Below are 16,637 nucleotides of genomic sequence, written 5' to 3' on the forward strand. Positions count from 1 at the left end.
GTAAAAAAGTGGTAGATGGAAACAAGGGAAATGGTGAGTGTAAATGATTACATAAAACTTCAGAACATCTCTATTTCAGAAACATAAAGAAAATAAAAGATAATAAAAAACAAGGAAATATGCTTGCAGCAAATATGAGAAAAGATTAATATCTTTAATCATGAAGGGTTCTTACAGATTAATAAAAAATGGATCAACAGTAGCATTCAGGTCATGCTTTGCTTGGCGGGAGCCTGCTTCTCTCTCTCTCTCTCTGCCTGACTCTCCGCCTGCTTGTGATCTCTCTCTCTGTCAAATAAATAAAATAAAAAAATCTTAAAAAAAAAAAAAATATATATATATATATATTAAGAAGTTCACAGATAAAATCAAAGAAATAAAAACAAAGAATAGTAAGGTAACATTCAATTATCAAATTGGCAAAGGTTTTTTTTTTTTTTTTAAAGATTTTATTTATTTATTATACCGAGAGAGACAGTGAGAGAGGGAGCACAAACCAAGGGAGAGGGAGAAGCAGGCTTCCCGTTGAGCAGAGAGCCCAATGTGGGGCTCGATCCCAGGACTCTGGGATCATGACCTGAGTCGAAGGCAGACACTTAACGACTGAGCCACCCAGGCACCCCTGGCAAAGGGTTTTTTCCCTTTGTTTTTAATTCAGTGTTCATGGTCTATGGAATTTTGAACAGGGGCAGTTTTCTGAGATGGCACTTGGGACATGGATATCCAGACACCTAAGGAATTAGTGTTCAGATGTTTATTATAGCATTACTTTTTATTTAAATTTTTTAAAATTCAGGTATATCCTGTCAGTAAAGTGCCCAAATCTTAAGTGAACAGCTTCATGAATTTTTATGTGTGAATACGTCACAAAACCTCCTCCCACATCAAGATACAGAACATTTCCAGCATCCAGAAGGCTGTCAGTACCATCCCCTCACCAAGAGTAACCATTATTTAGAGGAATTTTTGTGTCTTTCTCTGAACTTCAAAATAAAGAAAGAAAGTATATACATATAAATAAATAAAATATTAAAACATGTTTGAACTTTGAAGATATTCAAAACATACTGCATAGACAGCATGGTCCTCATTTTTGTGGAGGCGTTGGGGTGGGTTTTATGTGTCTATACACACGTAAATACACATCATCTCTACATAGCTTTGAAAGTCTGATGGGAGATGATACACCAGTATTGAATATCAGTTTCATTTTTGTGCTGATGCTTCCCTTTCACCTAACTTCCTATGATTGCTACATATTCCTACATACAATTGTTACATACAATTAGAATAAAACTTAATAAAAATTTTAACTAGGAGAGAAATGATTAAGAGGAAGAAAAATAAGATAAAACTTTTCAAAAATTGGCCAGCTGGCTTTTAAGATTACTTTCTTCATGGCTTATTCTCTTCACCCCTATCTTTACTATATTGGTCAAATCTCTTTTCTCCAGACCTGATGCTAGGTATTGATCTTTACCTTTTACCTTCTTTTCCCCAATTCTCTATATTTTTAGATAACTGTTGATGTAATTTTCATTGACCATCTATGCTAATAATGTATTTTTTTTCCAGGTATTGAATTGAAACACCTTTGTTTGGAATACATGACTCCGTGGCTGTCAAATCTAGTCCGTTTTTGTAAGCACAATGATGATGCCAAACGACAGAGAGTGACTGCTATTCTTGATAAGCTGATAACGATGACCATAAATGAGAAACAGATGTACCCATCTATCCAAGCCAAAATATGGGGGAGCCTTGGGCAGGTATTGAGTTTGCTCACATTTTATCTAGTACCTCTGGAGTGCAGATGCTAATCTCGTACCTTCTCTGGGCACTAGGGATATAGCTATAGAAAAGACAGTCCTCTCTTTCAAAAGTATGCAGATACTCCCCTAATTCTTTTTTTTTTTTTCCTCTTTTTAAAGATTTTATTTATTTGACAGAGAGACACAGCAAGAGAGGGAACACAAGCAGGGGGAGTGGGAGAGGACAAAGCAGGCTTCCCACCAAGCGGAGAGCCCGATGTGGGGCTCCATCCCAGGACCCTGGAATCATGACCTGAGCTGAAGGCAGACGCTTAACAGCTGAGCCACCCACGTGCCCTGACACTCACCTAATTCTTGATTTGGTTCAGAATTGTAGATGTCTAATGCGTGTTTCAGAGCTAGAAAAGAAGTAATTATTTTAGTACTCTTTTCTATGGCATAATTATATAGAATTTAACTGTAAAAATCTGATGTTGTTTCTAGCAAATAGTGGTTTATTTTATTTATTTATTCAGCATGAGGAGTGGGGAGGCAAGTGGCAGGGGGAGGGGCAAAGGGAGAAGGACAGAGAATCTCAAGCAGTCTCCAAGTCCAGCTCAGAGCCCAATGTGGGGCTCAGTCTCATGACCTGAGCTGAAATCAGTAGCCGGATGCTTAACCAACTGAGCCACCCTGACACCCCTAAATAGTGCTTTATAACATATTCTAGTACTTACATACCACAGATATCAGTAGATGTTTGTTAACAATACTGTTTCAGACACATTTCATTTATAGTTCTAGCACAAGAATATGAGTATTAAAATATAGAATACAATGTAATATTTTTTATCTGACAAGAATTGTGCACATCATTTCTTCAAAGTAGTCACTTAAGGCAGCAATACCTTTACTCAAACAATGCTGTGACTCTTCCAAATAATTTGAAATGACCATAGAGCCAGTTCTATGGCGCTACAAAATATCTCAGTACTCGATGTCATTTCCCAGATTTTAAAGTAATACTTTCTTACAGTAATCGTACATTACTGTCTTAGGAGAGAACAGAAGTGCTTTGCTAGTGGATGAAAATAATACATGTGGAGATTTTCAATTTTTGAATTTTGGTCCCTTAATCTCTGAAGCAATTGAAAGAATAACTTCATCCTCCTTTGGGTATTTAATGATAAATTTACTGACAGGTCTCTAAATAAAAGTTAGTATTTTGGAAGCTTCAGGTGGAAGACAATTTTCATGTTGATTGGGCTACTGCTTTTGAAGTATTTTTAAAGTAAAAATGAAGTTGGCAGAGTGAATGGCTAAAACATGTTATTTTCCCCTGTGCCACTAGATTACAGATCTCCTTGATGTTGTACTGGACAGTTTCATCAAAACCAGTGCAACAGGTGGCTTGGGATCAATAAAAGCTGAGGTGATGGCAGATACTGCTGTAGCTTTGGCATCTGGAAATGTGAAATTGGTTTCAAGCAAGGTAATCGACTTTCCCTTTGCCTTCTGGACTGTGGCGTCCTGTGTCTGTTTTTATGGCCGGGGGTTGTTTGTATTGTAGCTAATCATTTTAAACTCAAACTGAAAGTTTTTGTGTGAGAAAATTCTGTTTTAGCCCCCGTGTTTTTTAAAATCCCATTTCTTTACAGGTTATTGGAAGGATGTGCAAAATAATCGACAAGACGTGCTTATCTCCGACTCCTACTTTAGAACAACATCTTATGTGGGACGATATTGCTATTCTAGCACGCTACATGCTGATGCTGTCCTTCAACAATTCCCTCGATGTGGCAGCGCACCTCCCCTACCTCTTCCACGTTGTTACTTTCTTAGTAGCCACAGGGCCACTCTCCCTTAGAGCTTCCACACATGGCCTGGTCATTAATATCATTCACTCTCTGTGTACTTGTTCACAGCTCCATTTCAGTGGTAAGTGCCCAGAAAGTACTTTGTGTTTTGCAGTCCATATCACCAGGTTGGCATACATTATCTTACTCATTATTATGGTACCTTTAACACTAGCCGTTTTATTGAAGCCCGTGATGATGACATGAAATATTACCTGAAAGAAAAAGAATATGTTAATTCCATTCTATTTCAAGGTATAGCAGAGATTTTCTTTTACGGTTCAGTTATTAGAGTGAGTGAGCAGGGTGTGGGGGGCAGAGGGAGAGGGGGAGAGAGAGTCCTCAAGCCGACTTCCAGTGGAGCCCGACATGGGGCTCTGTCCCATGACTCTGAGATCATGATCTGAATTGAACACTTAACTGACTGAGCCACCCAGGTGCCCCCTACAGCAAAGATTTTCTAAGTGTGTTTGTCCGGTGGGCTCCTGTAGGTACCACAGAAGTTAAAGACGCCACAGCGGTTGATGGTGTTGCGTTACTGGCATGAACTTGTAGATAATGGAGCCAAAGCAGTGAGTGTTGAGCAGAATATACTAGAGGGTTGGTGTAGGGAGCATGGTGATGTAGTTTTGATACGATATACAAATTTTCTAAAAGCAAAGTGAAATTGGGCACTTTAGAATTGAAAAGTTAGTATCTTTAGAGTCTCCTTGTTCCTTTTTTCTTTTACAGAAGAGACCAAGCAAGTACTAAGACTGAGTTTGACAGAGTTCTCTTTACCCAAGTTTTACCTGCTGTTTGGCATTAGCAAAGTCAAGTCAGCTGCCGTCATTGCCTTCCGTTCCAGTTACCGGGACAGGTCATTCTCTCCTGGTTCCTATGAAAGGGAGACTTTTGCTTTGACCAGCCTGGAAACAGTCACAGAAGCTTTGCTGGAGATCATGGAGGTACATTAGGCAAAATGATAGGAAAGTGAGCTCTTTTTTTAAATCCACTAGTACTATGAAGAAGAAATATTAGTTTATCCTGCTGCTTTATACTTGAGGCTTAAATAAAAACACTCCCATGGAACGTGCTTATTGGTAATATATATGTCATTTATTTAACTACATTATAATGAACCTTATTTAAATGTCTCTAAAAACATTTATGTACATAAAAATATTTAAGACTATCCTTTTTTTAAGGCATGTATGAGAGATATTCCAACTTGCAAGTGGCTGGACCAGTGGACAGAACTAGCTCAGAGGTAGGTCCCAAATAAATTTAAGCTTTAAAAGTTGGTGTATTGTTAAAAAGACAAATACTACTGCATAATCAGTATTTTAATTAATTATTTAGTATATATAAACACACATGTTTTTCATAAAGTCTTCGGAATTTTTTACTTGCAGATTTGCATTCCAATATAACCCATCACTGCAACCAAGAGCTCTTGTTGTCTTTGGCTGTATTAGCAAACGAGTGTCTCATGGGCAGATAAAGCAGATTATCCGTATTCTTAGCAAGGTATATCCCCCTCCCTCTCTCCCAAATATATGTGGTTCTCAAGTTGTAAAGTTGTTTAAGGGACATCTAAATTTGAATTTAATAAAGTATCTTGTATATTGCTTGTTAAATCTTTAAACAGTGGATTGAATTTTTCTTTATTGTAATTTTTGAAGTATAAGAGACCTCTAAAGAAGATACCTTAAAATATGTATTGTCTCTTTTGCTAAGAAGGTACTCTTGGTATTTTATCAGTTTTCAAAGCATTTAACTATGTGGTTAATCTAGCCTTTAGTTTAAGTAATTTACATAATTTAGTAAAATGATGTAATATGTAATTAATAAGCACAATGTATTGCATTAAAATATAATAAAGAAATTTTTTTAAAGATTGTATTTATTTGTTTGACAGAGAGAGACACAAAGAGAAAGGGAACACAAGCAGGGGGAATGGGAGAGGTAGAAACAGGCTTCCTGCTGAGCAGGGAGCCCGATGTGGGCCTTGATCCCAGGACTCTGGGATCATAACCTGAGCCGAAGGCAGATGCTTAATGACTGAGCCACCCAGGCGCCCAGTATAGAAATATTTTAAAATGAAAACCCAAATGACCTATTTACCAAGAATACCATAGCACTGGAAATAATTCTAGCACTTACAAAATGAGGAATTGTTCTGAATGGATTGTGAGATTCAGTTTAGGAGTTAATGTTTTATTTCAATGAAAGTAAAATAAAAAATTCTGTTTCCCTAAAAGGCACTTGAGAGTTGCTTAAAAGGACCTGATACTTACAACAGTCAAGTTCTGATAGAAGCTACAGTGATAGCACTAACCAAGTTACAACCACTTCTTAATAAGGTAATTGCTATATAGAAAATGAGTGCATTCATTTTGGGTCTCAGTATTAAATGTTACTATACTTTGTTTCAAAGAATTCAGAAAGTAAATTGGACTAAGAAGAAGTTAGAAAAAGCTACCGTTAAAGTAGAACTTTCTTGTCTTTAAATTTAGTTGTTTGAAGAATTTACATTAGCGGAAGAGTAAGTATGGAGAGTATGTTCTCAAGATCTTGTGAGTTTTTGTCTCCTCAATGCTAAAGGAAAACTAGGTATATATTCTTAATTCTTTTACCCAGTAAGTATTTGCTGAGCATCTGCTGTGTGCCAAGTACCATGTTAGGTGCTAGAGATGTAGAACCTGAACAAAACTAGGAAGACTCCCTGCCCTCATGGAACTTATGTTCTTGGGGTGAGTGTGGGAGTTGGGAAGGGAATAGGGAGTAAACAAAGTAAGTAAAATACATAGTATGCTAGTTCATGATCATTACTGTGGAGGAATGTAAAGCTGGGAGAAGTATATATACCTGATCATCCAGAGAGTGTGAGTGGTAAATGAAGATGATACTGAAGAGGAATAAAATGATGCAGCCCCTGGTTTTGGATGATCTGAGCTCATCTCAGCTTTGTGACCTGGAGCAGCTCGTTTAATGTATCTGGACATCATATTTCCACATTAATAAAACAAGTAAACTAGACTAGATGATGGCAGAGTATTATTTTCCAGCTCTGAAGTTGTGTAATTATGTGAATTGAATACAAAGATAGGCCAGATTTCAGGGAGATTAAGAGAAATAAATGCCTGTATGTTCCTCGTATTGAGTTATATGTTCTACAGATCTTCTAATTCTAAACTGCACAAAATGGTTCTTTCATCCTCATCTTAGAAGTTAAAATGAGGCTCAAAAGGACTAAGTGACTTGACCAAGGTCACATACCTAATAAGACAGAGCCAGGATTCTCTTCTAAGGCTGTCTGACTCTAAAGTCTATGAATTTTTGCATATACCACGCTGCTAAATGAGGGTTCCCCAATATACATAACTTTACTTCAGAATAGCAAGAGATACTATATTGGTAAGGGTGACACGGAAGTTAAAAGCATAGAGTCTAAGCTAAAGTTAAAGATACAGCTGGGCTTTAGTATCAAGAAAGGAAAAAAACCTTGCATAGCAAACGAACTGCAGGGGATCGTACAGGGATGCTGGGACAATGAAAGGATGGTGGGTAGACCATTCTAGTAGTGTGGAGAAACTTTGCAGCAGAATAGTGAGACAGAAGATTGTAAAGATTGGATAGAACTTAATCTAACATTCAAGATTCTTCAGAAGGGAGTTTGGAAATGTACCTATATGTTTTCAAGCAGATGAGTAGTGTGACAAAAGGAAGTCTTAGAAGGGTCCTTCTGGCAGTAGTATACACAGCAGATCGGAGTAGGGGGAGACTGGAGGCGAAAAGAATGCACATTTAAAATAAGGAAGGTTGGCATAGAATAGTGTCATTAGCAATAAGCAAATACAAAAGAGACTATTGGAAGAATTAATGAGACTTGGTGACTGGAGTTTGGAATCAAAGAACAGGGAGAAATCTAAGGAGAAGCTAAGGTTCTCAGCCGAGCTAAAAGTGTTTTTAGTTACACACATGGCATAGTTGAAGAGCTTACCCATTTATTTAATTTCTCCAAAAGAGAAAACATGCTTAATTTGGGGGATAATGTGCTCTGTTTTATACTGCGATGTGTTTCGAATGAGACTGTTTGTAGTTCATCTCACTAATCTGGAATGCATGGCCTTTGCCAGGACTCCCCTCTGCACAAAGCCCTCTTTTGGGTCGCTGTGGCTGTGCTACAGCTCGATGAGGTCAACTTGTATTCAGCAGGCACCGCGCTTCTGGAACAAAACCTGCACACCTTAGACAGTCTACGGATATTCAATGACAAGGTAAGCAAGCTTTGGGTTGGCATTCCTAGAGTCTGCACATCTAGAATTCCTCTCTCTTTTATTGTTGGCCTTTTAAAATCAGAAGAGGTCTGTAGCTTCAATATGCATTTCTGTAATGCAACTTATTGTGAGTATAGTTCCTTAACAGCTCATTAAAAAACTATTTAAACTTTTCTGTGTAAAAATAACGGGAACAGTACTCACCCAATACTGGTAAACAGAATGGGGATAAAAAATACTGAGTAGTAATAGTAGCTACTAGGCTAAGCCCTATGCTGTGTTCTGCCCTACTGTACACTGCACAATCATTATTTGTGATTTCACAACCCAAATGTAAAGGTTAGCATTCTCTATCCTCCATTTCACGTATAAAGAAATAATCTAAAAATAAGCTTATTTTTATTGAATAATGGTTTTTAATGAGGAAGTAGGTTGGAGAGTCCAAAGGGAATGTTTGGGTACTTAATTATACTAGTTTTTTGTTTTGCCTAATCTCACTTTGAAACATACCATTTTCAGGTTGGATTTTGTGTATAGGATATAGAGAAGGGGACATGACAGTATAAATGGATATTCTTTTTGTCTTTGGAGAAGAATGAATATAGGAGAAAAGAGAGAAATTTTCTTAAAGAGAGATACATGTTTATAACAAGAGATTTACTTGAAGTGAGCTTGATCAAAGCTGTGAGTAGGAAAAAAAACAGAGAACAAGAACATGGTTTTAAGTGTGAAGATACTTGGGCTAAACGCTGTTTGATTAGTCTGCCATTTGTGGTGTAGACTTGAAATAGCTACCTTGAAGTTTATCTGTCAGGCCTCCATTTTACAAAATAGAAAGGAACAAAGAAGTTAAATAACTTGTCCATATTTGTACATCTGATTTGGAACTAGAGGCCCTCTTTCCTAATCCCCATTGCTCTTTTCTGTGGTAGTCAGAGAGATAGCTAGATATTGGCTATTTGTATGGATATAAAAATATTTGTAAATGAAATGTTTGTCTAGGAGTATCTGTCTTGGTATTTTCATTGTCAGAACAGCCCCATAGCAGGAGCTAATACTTACTTCAGTGCCCCCAGAATACTAGGAATCAGAGTTAATAAAGCCCATTAAAAGTCTCTAGCATGTAAGATGAATAAGGTCTGATGTATAACATGGTGACTGAAGTTGGTAACATTATAGTGTATAATTGAAATTTGCTGAGAGAGTACAACTTGAAGTTCTGTATTTAATGATTTAATGTTGTCACCAAAAGCAGCGGTGGGGGTAGCTCTAGATATGTGAGGTGATGGATGTGTTCATTACCTTCATGGGGTAGATCATTCCCCAGCATATATGTATATCAAATCATTATGTTGTACACGTTAAATATCTTAGAGTTTTATTTGTCAGTTATTATACCTCATCAAAGCTGGAAAAAATTGTACATATAGCAAGTTAATAGGTAATCATACTTTATATAGTATTTATATAGTATATAAAATACTGCATTTTTATTTAACTATAAACCGGACATCTTTCGAAGCATATATACTCACACATACACATGGGCATGAACTTGTAATACTTTCTCATGGCTGCAGTGTATTTTACATCATGCACGAGCCACAATTTTTCAACCATTTGCCCATTGATGAACAATTGACTTGTTTCTATCTTTTCTTCTTTTCTGTTTTAAACAGTGCTATTCTAAACATCTCTCTATATTTACTTTAAATGCTCATATTTTTTGAAATGTAGATAACCTGAGCTCAGGCTCTGAACACCTTCAGTTGTTTGCTTTTAAAAATCTCTGTTCAAGAGTGAATCACTGGGCTTTTTTAAAAAATGCAAATTCCTGGGCTTTACCCAGCGACCTCAAAGCAGATACTCATCTTTAGTGACTTTAAAGCAGATGTACTTGGAGCCACATTTTAGGAAACACTGTTAAAATCTTAACTATCGTAGGCAAGTTGCATGGCATTTTTAAGTTTCAATTTCCTTGTTTTCCCGTACTAGAATGTAAAATCCACCAGGGTGAACAGTTTTTGTCTGTTTAGTTCACCGATGTATGCGCAGAGCCTAGAACCATGCCTGGCACATCAAAAACACGTGATAAGTACTGAATAAGTAAAAGAATGAATGGATGAATCTGTAAAATGGAGCTAATATTGACTGCATAGGATCGCTTTAAGGTTTCAATACAGTAACATGTCTAACATTATTGTATACTGCAGGCACTCAGTAAATACGAACTCTCTTTGTTCTCTTGAATTTATAGTCATAGTTTACAAAATGCCCATTACAATTCAATGGATGTTCTTACTTAAAACAACAATAATTATAATCTTTAAGAAGTCACCAGGACATAAATTAATGGTCCTTTATTTTGCATCATAAATCAAAGCTATTTTGTCTTTTGTCATCTTATTACTAATATATGCTTGATTGTCTCACACTTATTTATTTGTGGTATCTTATATGGTCTATGGTTTTCTGTAGTCCTCTGAAAATAATTTCTCTTCACTTGAAAGGGTTACTTATCATAGCTACGAACATAATCATAAACCAGTAAGTAAAGTTCTTGTGTGAACCCCATCAACCATATTCTGATTGTCTTTAATAGAGTCCAGAGGAAGTATTTATGGCAATCCGGAATCCTCTGGAATGGCACTGCAAGCAAATGGATCATTTTGTTGGACTCAATTTCAATTCTAACTTCAACTTTGCACTGGTTGGACACCTCTTAAAAGGTAGAGGCCTTGTGTCAGAATATTTTTAGGAAATGATCAGGAAGCCAGAAGAACTAAAATTGTTATTTGAAATTAGTTGATACAATTTGGCTCATACGTCTTACTTTTATTTTTCCCCCAGATTATTTGAGAGAGAGAGAGAGAGCTCGAGGGAGGCAGAGGGTGGGCAGGAAGGGGAAGAGAGAGAAAGAAAGTGAGAATCTCAAGCAGACTCCCCACTGACCGTGGAGCCCATTGCGGGGCTCAGTCCCACAACCCTGAGTGAGTTCAAGACCTGAGCTGCAACCAAGAGTCAGACGCACAACCCACTCAGCCACATAGGCGCCACTCATATATCTTACTTTAAATGCGGATACAACTATCTTATTGAGCTATGTTTTACTCCATATATATTTTAATAGAGCCTAATTGCTGTGTAAATTATCCAGTTTCCTTTAAAATGCAACAAAGGAGTTGGTTCTTGAAATAATCCTAAATACTGGATTCTAATAGCTGTATTATTAGTTAACACTACATATCTTTTTGATTATTTAAAATAAGACAGACTGCAAATCAATAAATGATGTTACTTGAGTAACTTATGTTAGAATATAGTATCTTAGAGATTTGATCACAGACTTTCTTCAACTTGTTTCTAAGGTATTATTGCTCAGTCACATTGTTACATACCATAGCACCTCACCTTTCTTGTACCCCATCCTCATCCCTCCAAATTTCTGATTTGCTGATAGCAGTATCCTAGTCCTCAGTGCCAGCTCACTCACTGCCTCTACTGGCTTCACTCCCCACTGTTGACTCCACTGTGGGTTAGCTTTGGTTTACTAACGTGGAACAGCCATGGCCAGAGACCATGGCTAACAGGAACAGCACATAGTGGTAAGACAGAGGCAAAGGCAGTGTAAAGTAAGGCAACTGGCATGAACCAGTGGTCTTTAGTAGCACTGGCTTTGGCCATAGTTGGAGACTCAAGCTCTAGCTTGTGTCTGCAGTTAGGTAAATCAGTGGATATGATTCTTAGGCTTGAGGGATCATGAAGGTTCTTCCAGTTTTTACCTGACAGGTGTATGTACACCCATTACTGTCAATGTAAACATTTGATTTTTTTACCTTATGAAATTTCTGGAGAAATATTAATAGCTTTAATCTCTAAAGTGAATAGGGATTGCTCAAAGATACTACACTTACAATAGGATACCAAAAAGAAAGATTGCATGAGGCTGATAAAGTGCTTGCTGATTCTGTATTTCAAAGAGTACCAGATATTTTCAGTGTACAGATTCCCTTCTTTAAAACGGAGTAGCGCTGGGGCACCAGGGTGGCTTGGTTGGTTGATCTGCCTTCAGTTCAGGTCATGATTCTGGGGTCCTGGGTGTGAGCCCTGCAGCAGGCTCCCTGCTCAACGGGAAGTCTGCTCCTCCCTTTTCCTTTGCCCCTCCCCCCCAACTTGTGCTCTAGCTGGCTCTCTCACTCTCAAATGAATAAACTAAAAAAAAAAAAATCTTTAAAATGGAGTAGCACTAATGATTAAAGGCTGTCCAAAGCCAAGCTTACTCTGACCAAACCTATTCTTTGTTCTGAGAACATATACATCCTATAGCATTAGGTTTTTTCCTTTAATTAGAAAAAAGAATCTTTAAGAGATCGAACACTGTTTTCAAGATATCTTAAGGTGAGCTCAAATATCTAGGTTTTTTTTTTTTTTTTTTAAATCCCTTCACTGCTTTAGTGAATGGAATGTCTGAAACAGCATCCATCTGTCCTTATTTTCCTCCCTTTCAGAGAATAGTATTCTCTTCTACATATGTTTGGTACTTAATCTTTCATGTAATTAACTATTCACGTACGTTTGTTTCACCTTCCCAAAGAGCTGTTCTCAGAAGGCAAGAGTTATCCCTTATGTTTCCTATCCTTGCAGGGTTGCTAGTCAGTAAGAGCTCAAGAAGTAGTTGTGGAAAGGGTGGATTAATGTCTTGTTTTATTTTTTGTAGGGTACAGACATCCTTCACCTGCCATTGTTGCAAGAACAGTCAGAATTTTGCATACACTACTAACTCTGGTTAACAAACATAGAAACTGTGACAAGTTTGAGGTGAACACGCAGAGCGTGGCTTACTTAGCAGGTAAAGATTCAAAATAGACAAAATCAATCTTACCACATCTCTATCTAAGGACCGCCCAAATGACACAGACACCTGTCGGTCCTTCAGCTGGCTGCTTGGCAGGGTAAAGAGCTCAAAAACCGGTCCTATGGTGGTGGTTACAATTTTGAAAGTTTTGCCAAAAGATTTTACCTCATAAAAGAATTTGCATTAGAGTCTGAATATGTTCCCTTTGTCATCTTTGGTCCCTTTGGCAGTGTGTGGTTCCCTGTTGTTATAAAATCTAAAAGCTTCAGCCTGGCATCCTGGGCTCTTCAGCAGCTCTCCTAATTCTGCTGTCTTTCCCTAAATTTCATAAGCCCCACTTTTTATTACCCCTCCAAACGGAAGAGCTAGTTTAAGCCCATCTACTTGCCTTTCTGCCTCTTTCGTATGTATTCCTGATGCCATTTGCTTTACCTGGAATGTCTGCCCATCCCCACTATCCCATTAAACCTTCCCATTTTCTCTTACCCAGTCTGTGTTTCCTCACTCAATAACACTTAGCACCTACGTATGATACAGGTCTTGAATGTAGTTGTTCAGAGGAAAGTGTTGCTTCCCAGTTAGCAAACTACAGTTTGTGGCAACTTTTTTTTACCTTGGACACATCATTTAACATCTCAGAGTATTATTCTTTTTCTGAAAAATGGACCTTATAGTACCTGTCCTGACTACATTCTGTGTTTTTTGAGATCAAATTTACATCATAGCACTTGAGAAGTACAAGATTCTTTTAAAATCTCCATATATTTCATGTTTACAAAGTCTTCCAGAACAGACCATGAACCCTTTAAGGTAAGAAAGTCTGTCCTAAGTGGTCTTACCCTTCACACTCTCTAGGGCTCTTTATCTGCATGTCTAATAGGTATTATTCTCTTCAGGAGGTTGTAAGCAATGTATCCTGTTTTAAGTCACACTTGGAATTTTTGTTAAATTTCCTAACCTTCCTTCTTTTCCTTTTAGCCTTACTCACAGTATCTGAGGAGGTTCGAAGTCGCTGTAGCCTAAAACATAGAAAGTCTCTTCTTCTTACTGATATTTCAATGGAGAATGTGCCTATGGATACATATCCTGTCCACCATGGCGACCCTAGCTATAGGTCAGTGGCCTTCTTCTCCCATGATTATGTACTTATAATCAGGTTTCAGTTTTCCATGCTAGCAGAGGCAAGCAGCAAGAGTAATCCAGAAGGTAATATATAGGGGAAAAGATAATCTAGAAAGAGTATATAAATAAAACCCTTTTTATAAATGTATAGTGTTCTATGTGGATTAGTAGTCAGACAGTTCCTCTAAGCTAATTGTCCTGTTAACATTAGTTCACCTGTTTTAAGCACAAACCAGTTGAGTAATGAAAAGAGATGATCTTGAAATCACTGGGTTGTAAAAAAGGGCCTCGGGAAAACTACCATGGAATATGGGCAACATCACATACTTAATGATGGGAGGCTGAGCTGTACAGTTTCATGCAAAGATGCACATGCCACCACATTTGTAGTGTGTACTCTTACCACACTGAAGTTATTTAAGAGTTTTCCAGAGTATAGTTTCAGATGATAAGATAGTCATATTATGTCCACTGCTGTATGTGGTCTTAGGTAGCATATTTTTCATGACAACATGGAGAAATTACATGAAAATGGCACTATTTTGGAGACTTTCTGTATTTTCAATTAAACAGAAGTATCTAAGTTTGAGGTGTAGTGTTAAACATAGGGAAATAATCTTGGATCTGAAAAGCTTATATCATTCAATTTATCACCATCCCACTTTTTGATTAAAAAGCCCTCTACAGTTTCCCACTGAGGTTTTAACAAAGTATGCAAAATTCCTTTTCCAGGTATACTTAGTTTTCGATAGTCTTATTCTTTGGTCATCCCTTTGATTATATTTCTTTGAGATATGCCCTTCTTGTTATGAAAAGGAAATAATGAATTTTGTTGTGTTCCCTTTTCAAAGTATAGTTGCTTTTCTTGGTTTTTTAAACCCAAACTATAGTTGCCTGTTTAGACTTGATTTCCCCAATTTAAAAATCAACCAGTACAATTCTGCTGTGCATTGGTGAGCAGCTACCGCATACCAGACATCATGGCAAGAAAGTAGGTGCTGAGGACAAAAGCGCTAAAAGAAAAAACAGGGCTCATTTTTAAGAAAATTTTCCGAATAAATGAAAGAAAGAAGGAAGGAAGATATTTCTTAAACATACACTAATAGTTTGTACCCTAAAGCCCTTTAGAGTACAGTTTTAAATTAAGTGATTGCTGTCACTGGGAAATAGGACAGCCAACTAAGAGGGGCAAACAGTGGTTGTCTTTGTCACCTGTCACTTAATTCTTCTCAATTGTTTACATCTCTCAGGACACTAAAGGAGAACCAGCCGTGGTCATCTCCCAAAGGTTCTGAAGGGTACCTTGCAGCCACCTATCCAACCGTGGGCCAGACCAGTCCCCGGGCCAGGAAATCCATGAGTTTGGACATGGGGCAGCCTTCTCAGGCCAATACGAAGAAGTTGCTAGGTTAGTTTACCTAAATGATACAGAATTTTTGTATACTTACTCTTTAATGGTCAGGTACTTTTACTCTTGGAAAATTATTTGAAGCTGTTCAGAATTATCAAAATTTTCCATTTTGATGTAGCAAAGCTTTTGATGCCAACTATAAGAGTTTGATAAGTCAATTATCAGTTAAGACATATCAGTTAAGACAGAGGAATAAGAATGGGATCTTGAAAGAGTTCTTTTCTCATTCTTAGACTGAATGCTGTGGCTGTCCTTGTTTTGTTCTGCCTTGGCCAGACAGTGGGGAAATGAGAATAGGGGAGACGTTAGCCTCTCGCGGGAAAGGAGGCCTTTTGCTGCACGCAGGCGCAGGGCTTTAACAATATGGTTTCTGGAAAGTGCTGTCTGAGAGCAGACTACGTCAGTAGGCTATGAAGCTGCAGTAATACTTTCTGCCATCTTTTCTCTTAAAAGACAGTACAGATTTTTTTGATTAGTGTGTTTTTCTAGTTCTATAGGAAGATATGATTTTTGAAAGTTAAGATTGCTCAGATATGTCAGCATTTGTCAATAAGGATACCTAAAATTCTGAGAGACCCTTTCCCTTCACGAAAATTGGAAGTAAATCATGAGAGCGTTCACTGATCCCACCTCACCACAAAGGAAAGGAAAAGGTGCTCTTATGCAACTTGGGCTAAAGTTCTCCTTGTTAGAGAAATACTTCGGGATCAGGATCCGTATGTCAGGGACCAACACTGTGAATGGCTCAGTGGGTTTCAGCTATCCGTACAAGCATATTTTTACGTATATTTAGTACTGTGAAAATGTTTCTGTTCATAAGGAAAGCAGTGAGCAATGAAGCGTGAAATAAATAACCTGCCAGTAAGCCATGAAAGAAACGGAAACCATGAGCGTTGATCACTGTTAATAGCCACGCAGGGTCATTACCTTTAGTTTCTGTTTATGCTTTGTCACAAAATGGTCTTCTAGGAGTTTCCTGGTTACTTTGTGTTTTGTAGTTCTGGATTTTCATGCTAAGGAAGTTGTAAATGAAAAACTAACTTCAGAGAAAATGTTCTGTTGAGTTTGTTCAGCGCATGTGCTGGATGAGTAAATCATGGTCTCTGCCCTGAAGAGCTCATGTTCACTGGCCAAGACTTCTAATCAGCTGATTACAACAGCATCCATAGGTGCCATTAAAGGAGCATGTCTTTTGAGGGGCAACTGAGCATCTGGGGAAAGGAGGAAAAGCTGCAGAGAGGCAGTAACATTGGAACTGGGTCTTGAAAATTCAATACATGCTTGCCTGACAGACTCAGGATAAGGAAGGCGAGCATGAGTGAAGAAAAGTCAAGAAAAGCACCTGTAGGAAACCAGGCTAGCAAAGGATTGGAAGTAGAC

General features: G+C 37.8%; 1 protein-coding gene across 7 annotated transcripts in view; it reads left to right on the forward strand.

The window, feature by feature from the left end:
* The window catches only part of NF1 (neurofibromin 1), a 253,323-nt gene that overhangs the window by 216,288 nt on the left and 20,398 nt on the right, over positions 1 to 16,637 (forward strand). For all 7 annotated transcript variants that reach the window (XM_044248346.1, XM_044248352.1, XM_044248351.1 and 4 more), the window contains 12 exons: positions 1,576 to 1,769; positions 3,103 to 3,243; positions 3,410 to 3,689; positions 4,340 to 4,554; positions 4,795 to 4,856; positions 5,002 to 5,116; positions 5,851 to 5,952; positions 7,729 to 7,869; positions 10,472 to 10,598; positions 12,587 to 12,718; positions 13,703 to 13,838; positions 15,097 to 15,254. In XM_044248346.1, the coding sequence (XP_044104281.1) occupies positions 1,576 to 1,769; positions 3,103 to 3,243; positions 3,410 to 3,689; positions 4,340 to 4,554; positions 4,795 to 4,856; positions 5,002 to 5,116; positions 5,851 to 5,952; positions 7,729 to 7,869; positions 10,472 to 10,598; positions 12,587 to 12,718; positions 13,703 to 13,838; positions 15,097 to 15,254 (1,803 nt within the window). The remainder of the gene's footprint in view (positions 1 to 1,575; positions 1,770 to 3,102; positions 3,244 to 3,409; positions 3,690 to 4,339; positions 4,555 to 4,794; positions 4,857 to 5,001; positions 5,117 to 5,850; positions 5,953 to 7,728; positions 7,870 to 10,471; positions 10,599 to 12,586; positions 12,719 to 13,702; positions 13,839 to 15,096; positions 15,255 to 16,637) is intronic.

Source organism: Neovison vison, chromosome 5, assembly GCF_020171115.1.
Source record: "Neovison vison isolate M4711 chromosome 5, ASM_NN_V1, whole genome shotgun sequence".
In the NCBI taxonomy this organism is placed as follows: Eukaryota; Metazoa; Chordata; class Mammalia; order Carnivora; family Mustelidae; genus Neogale; species Neogale vison.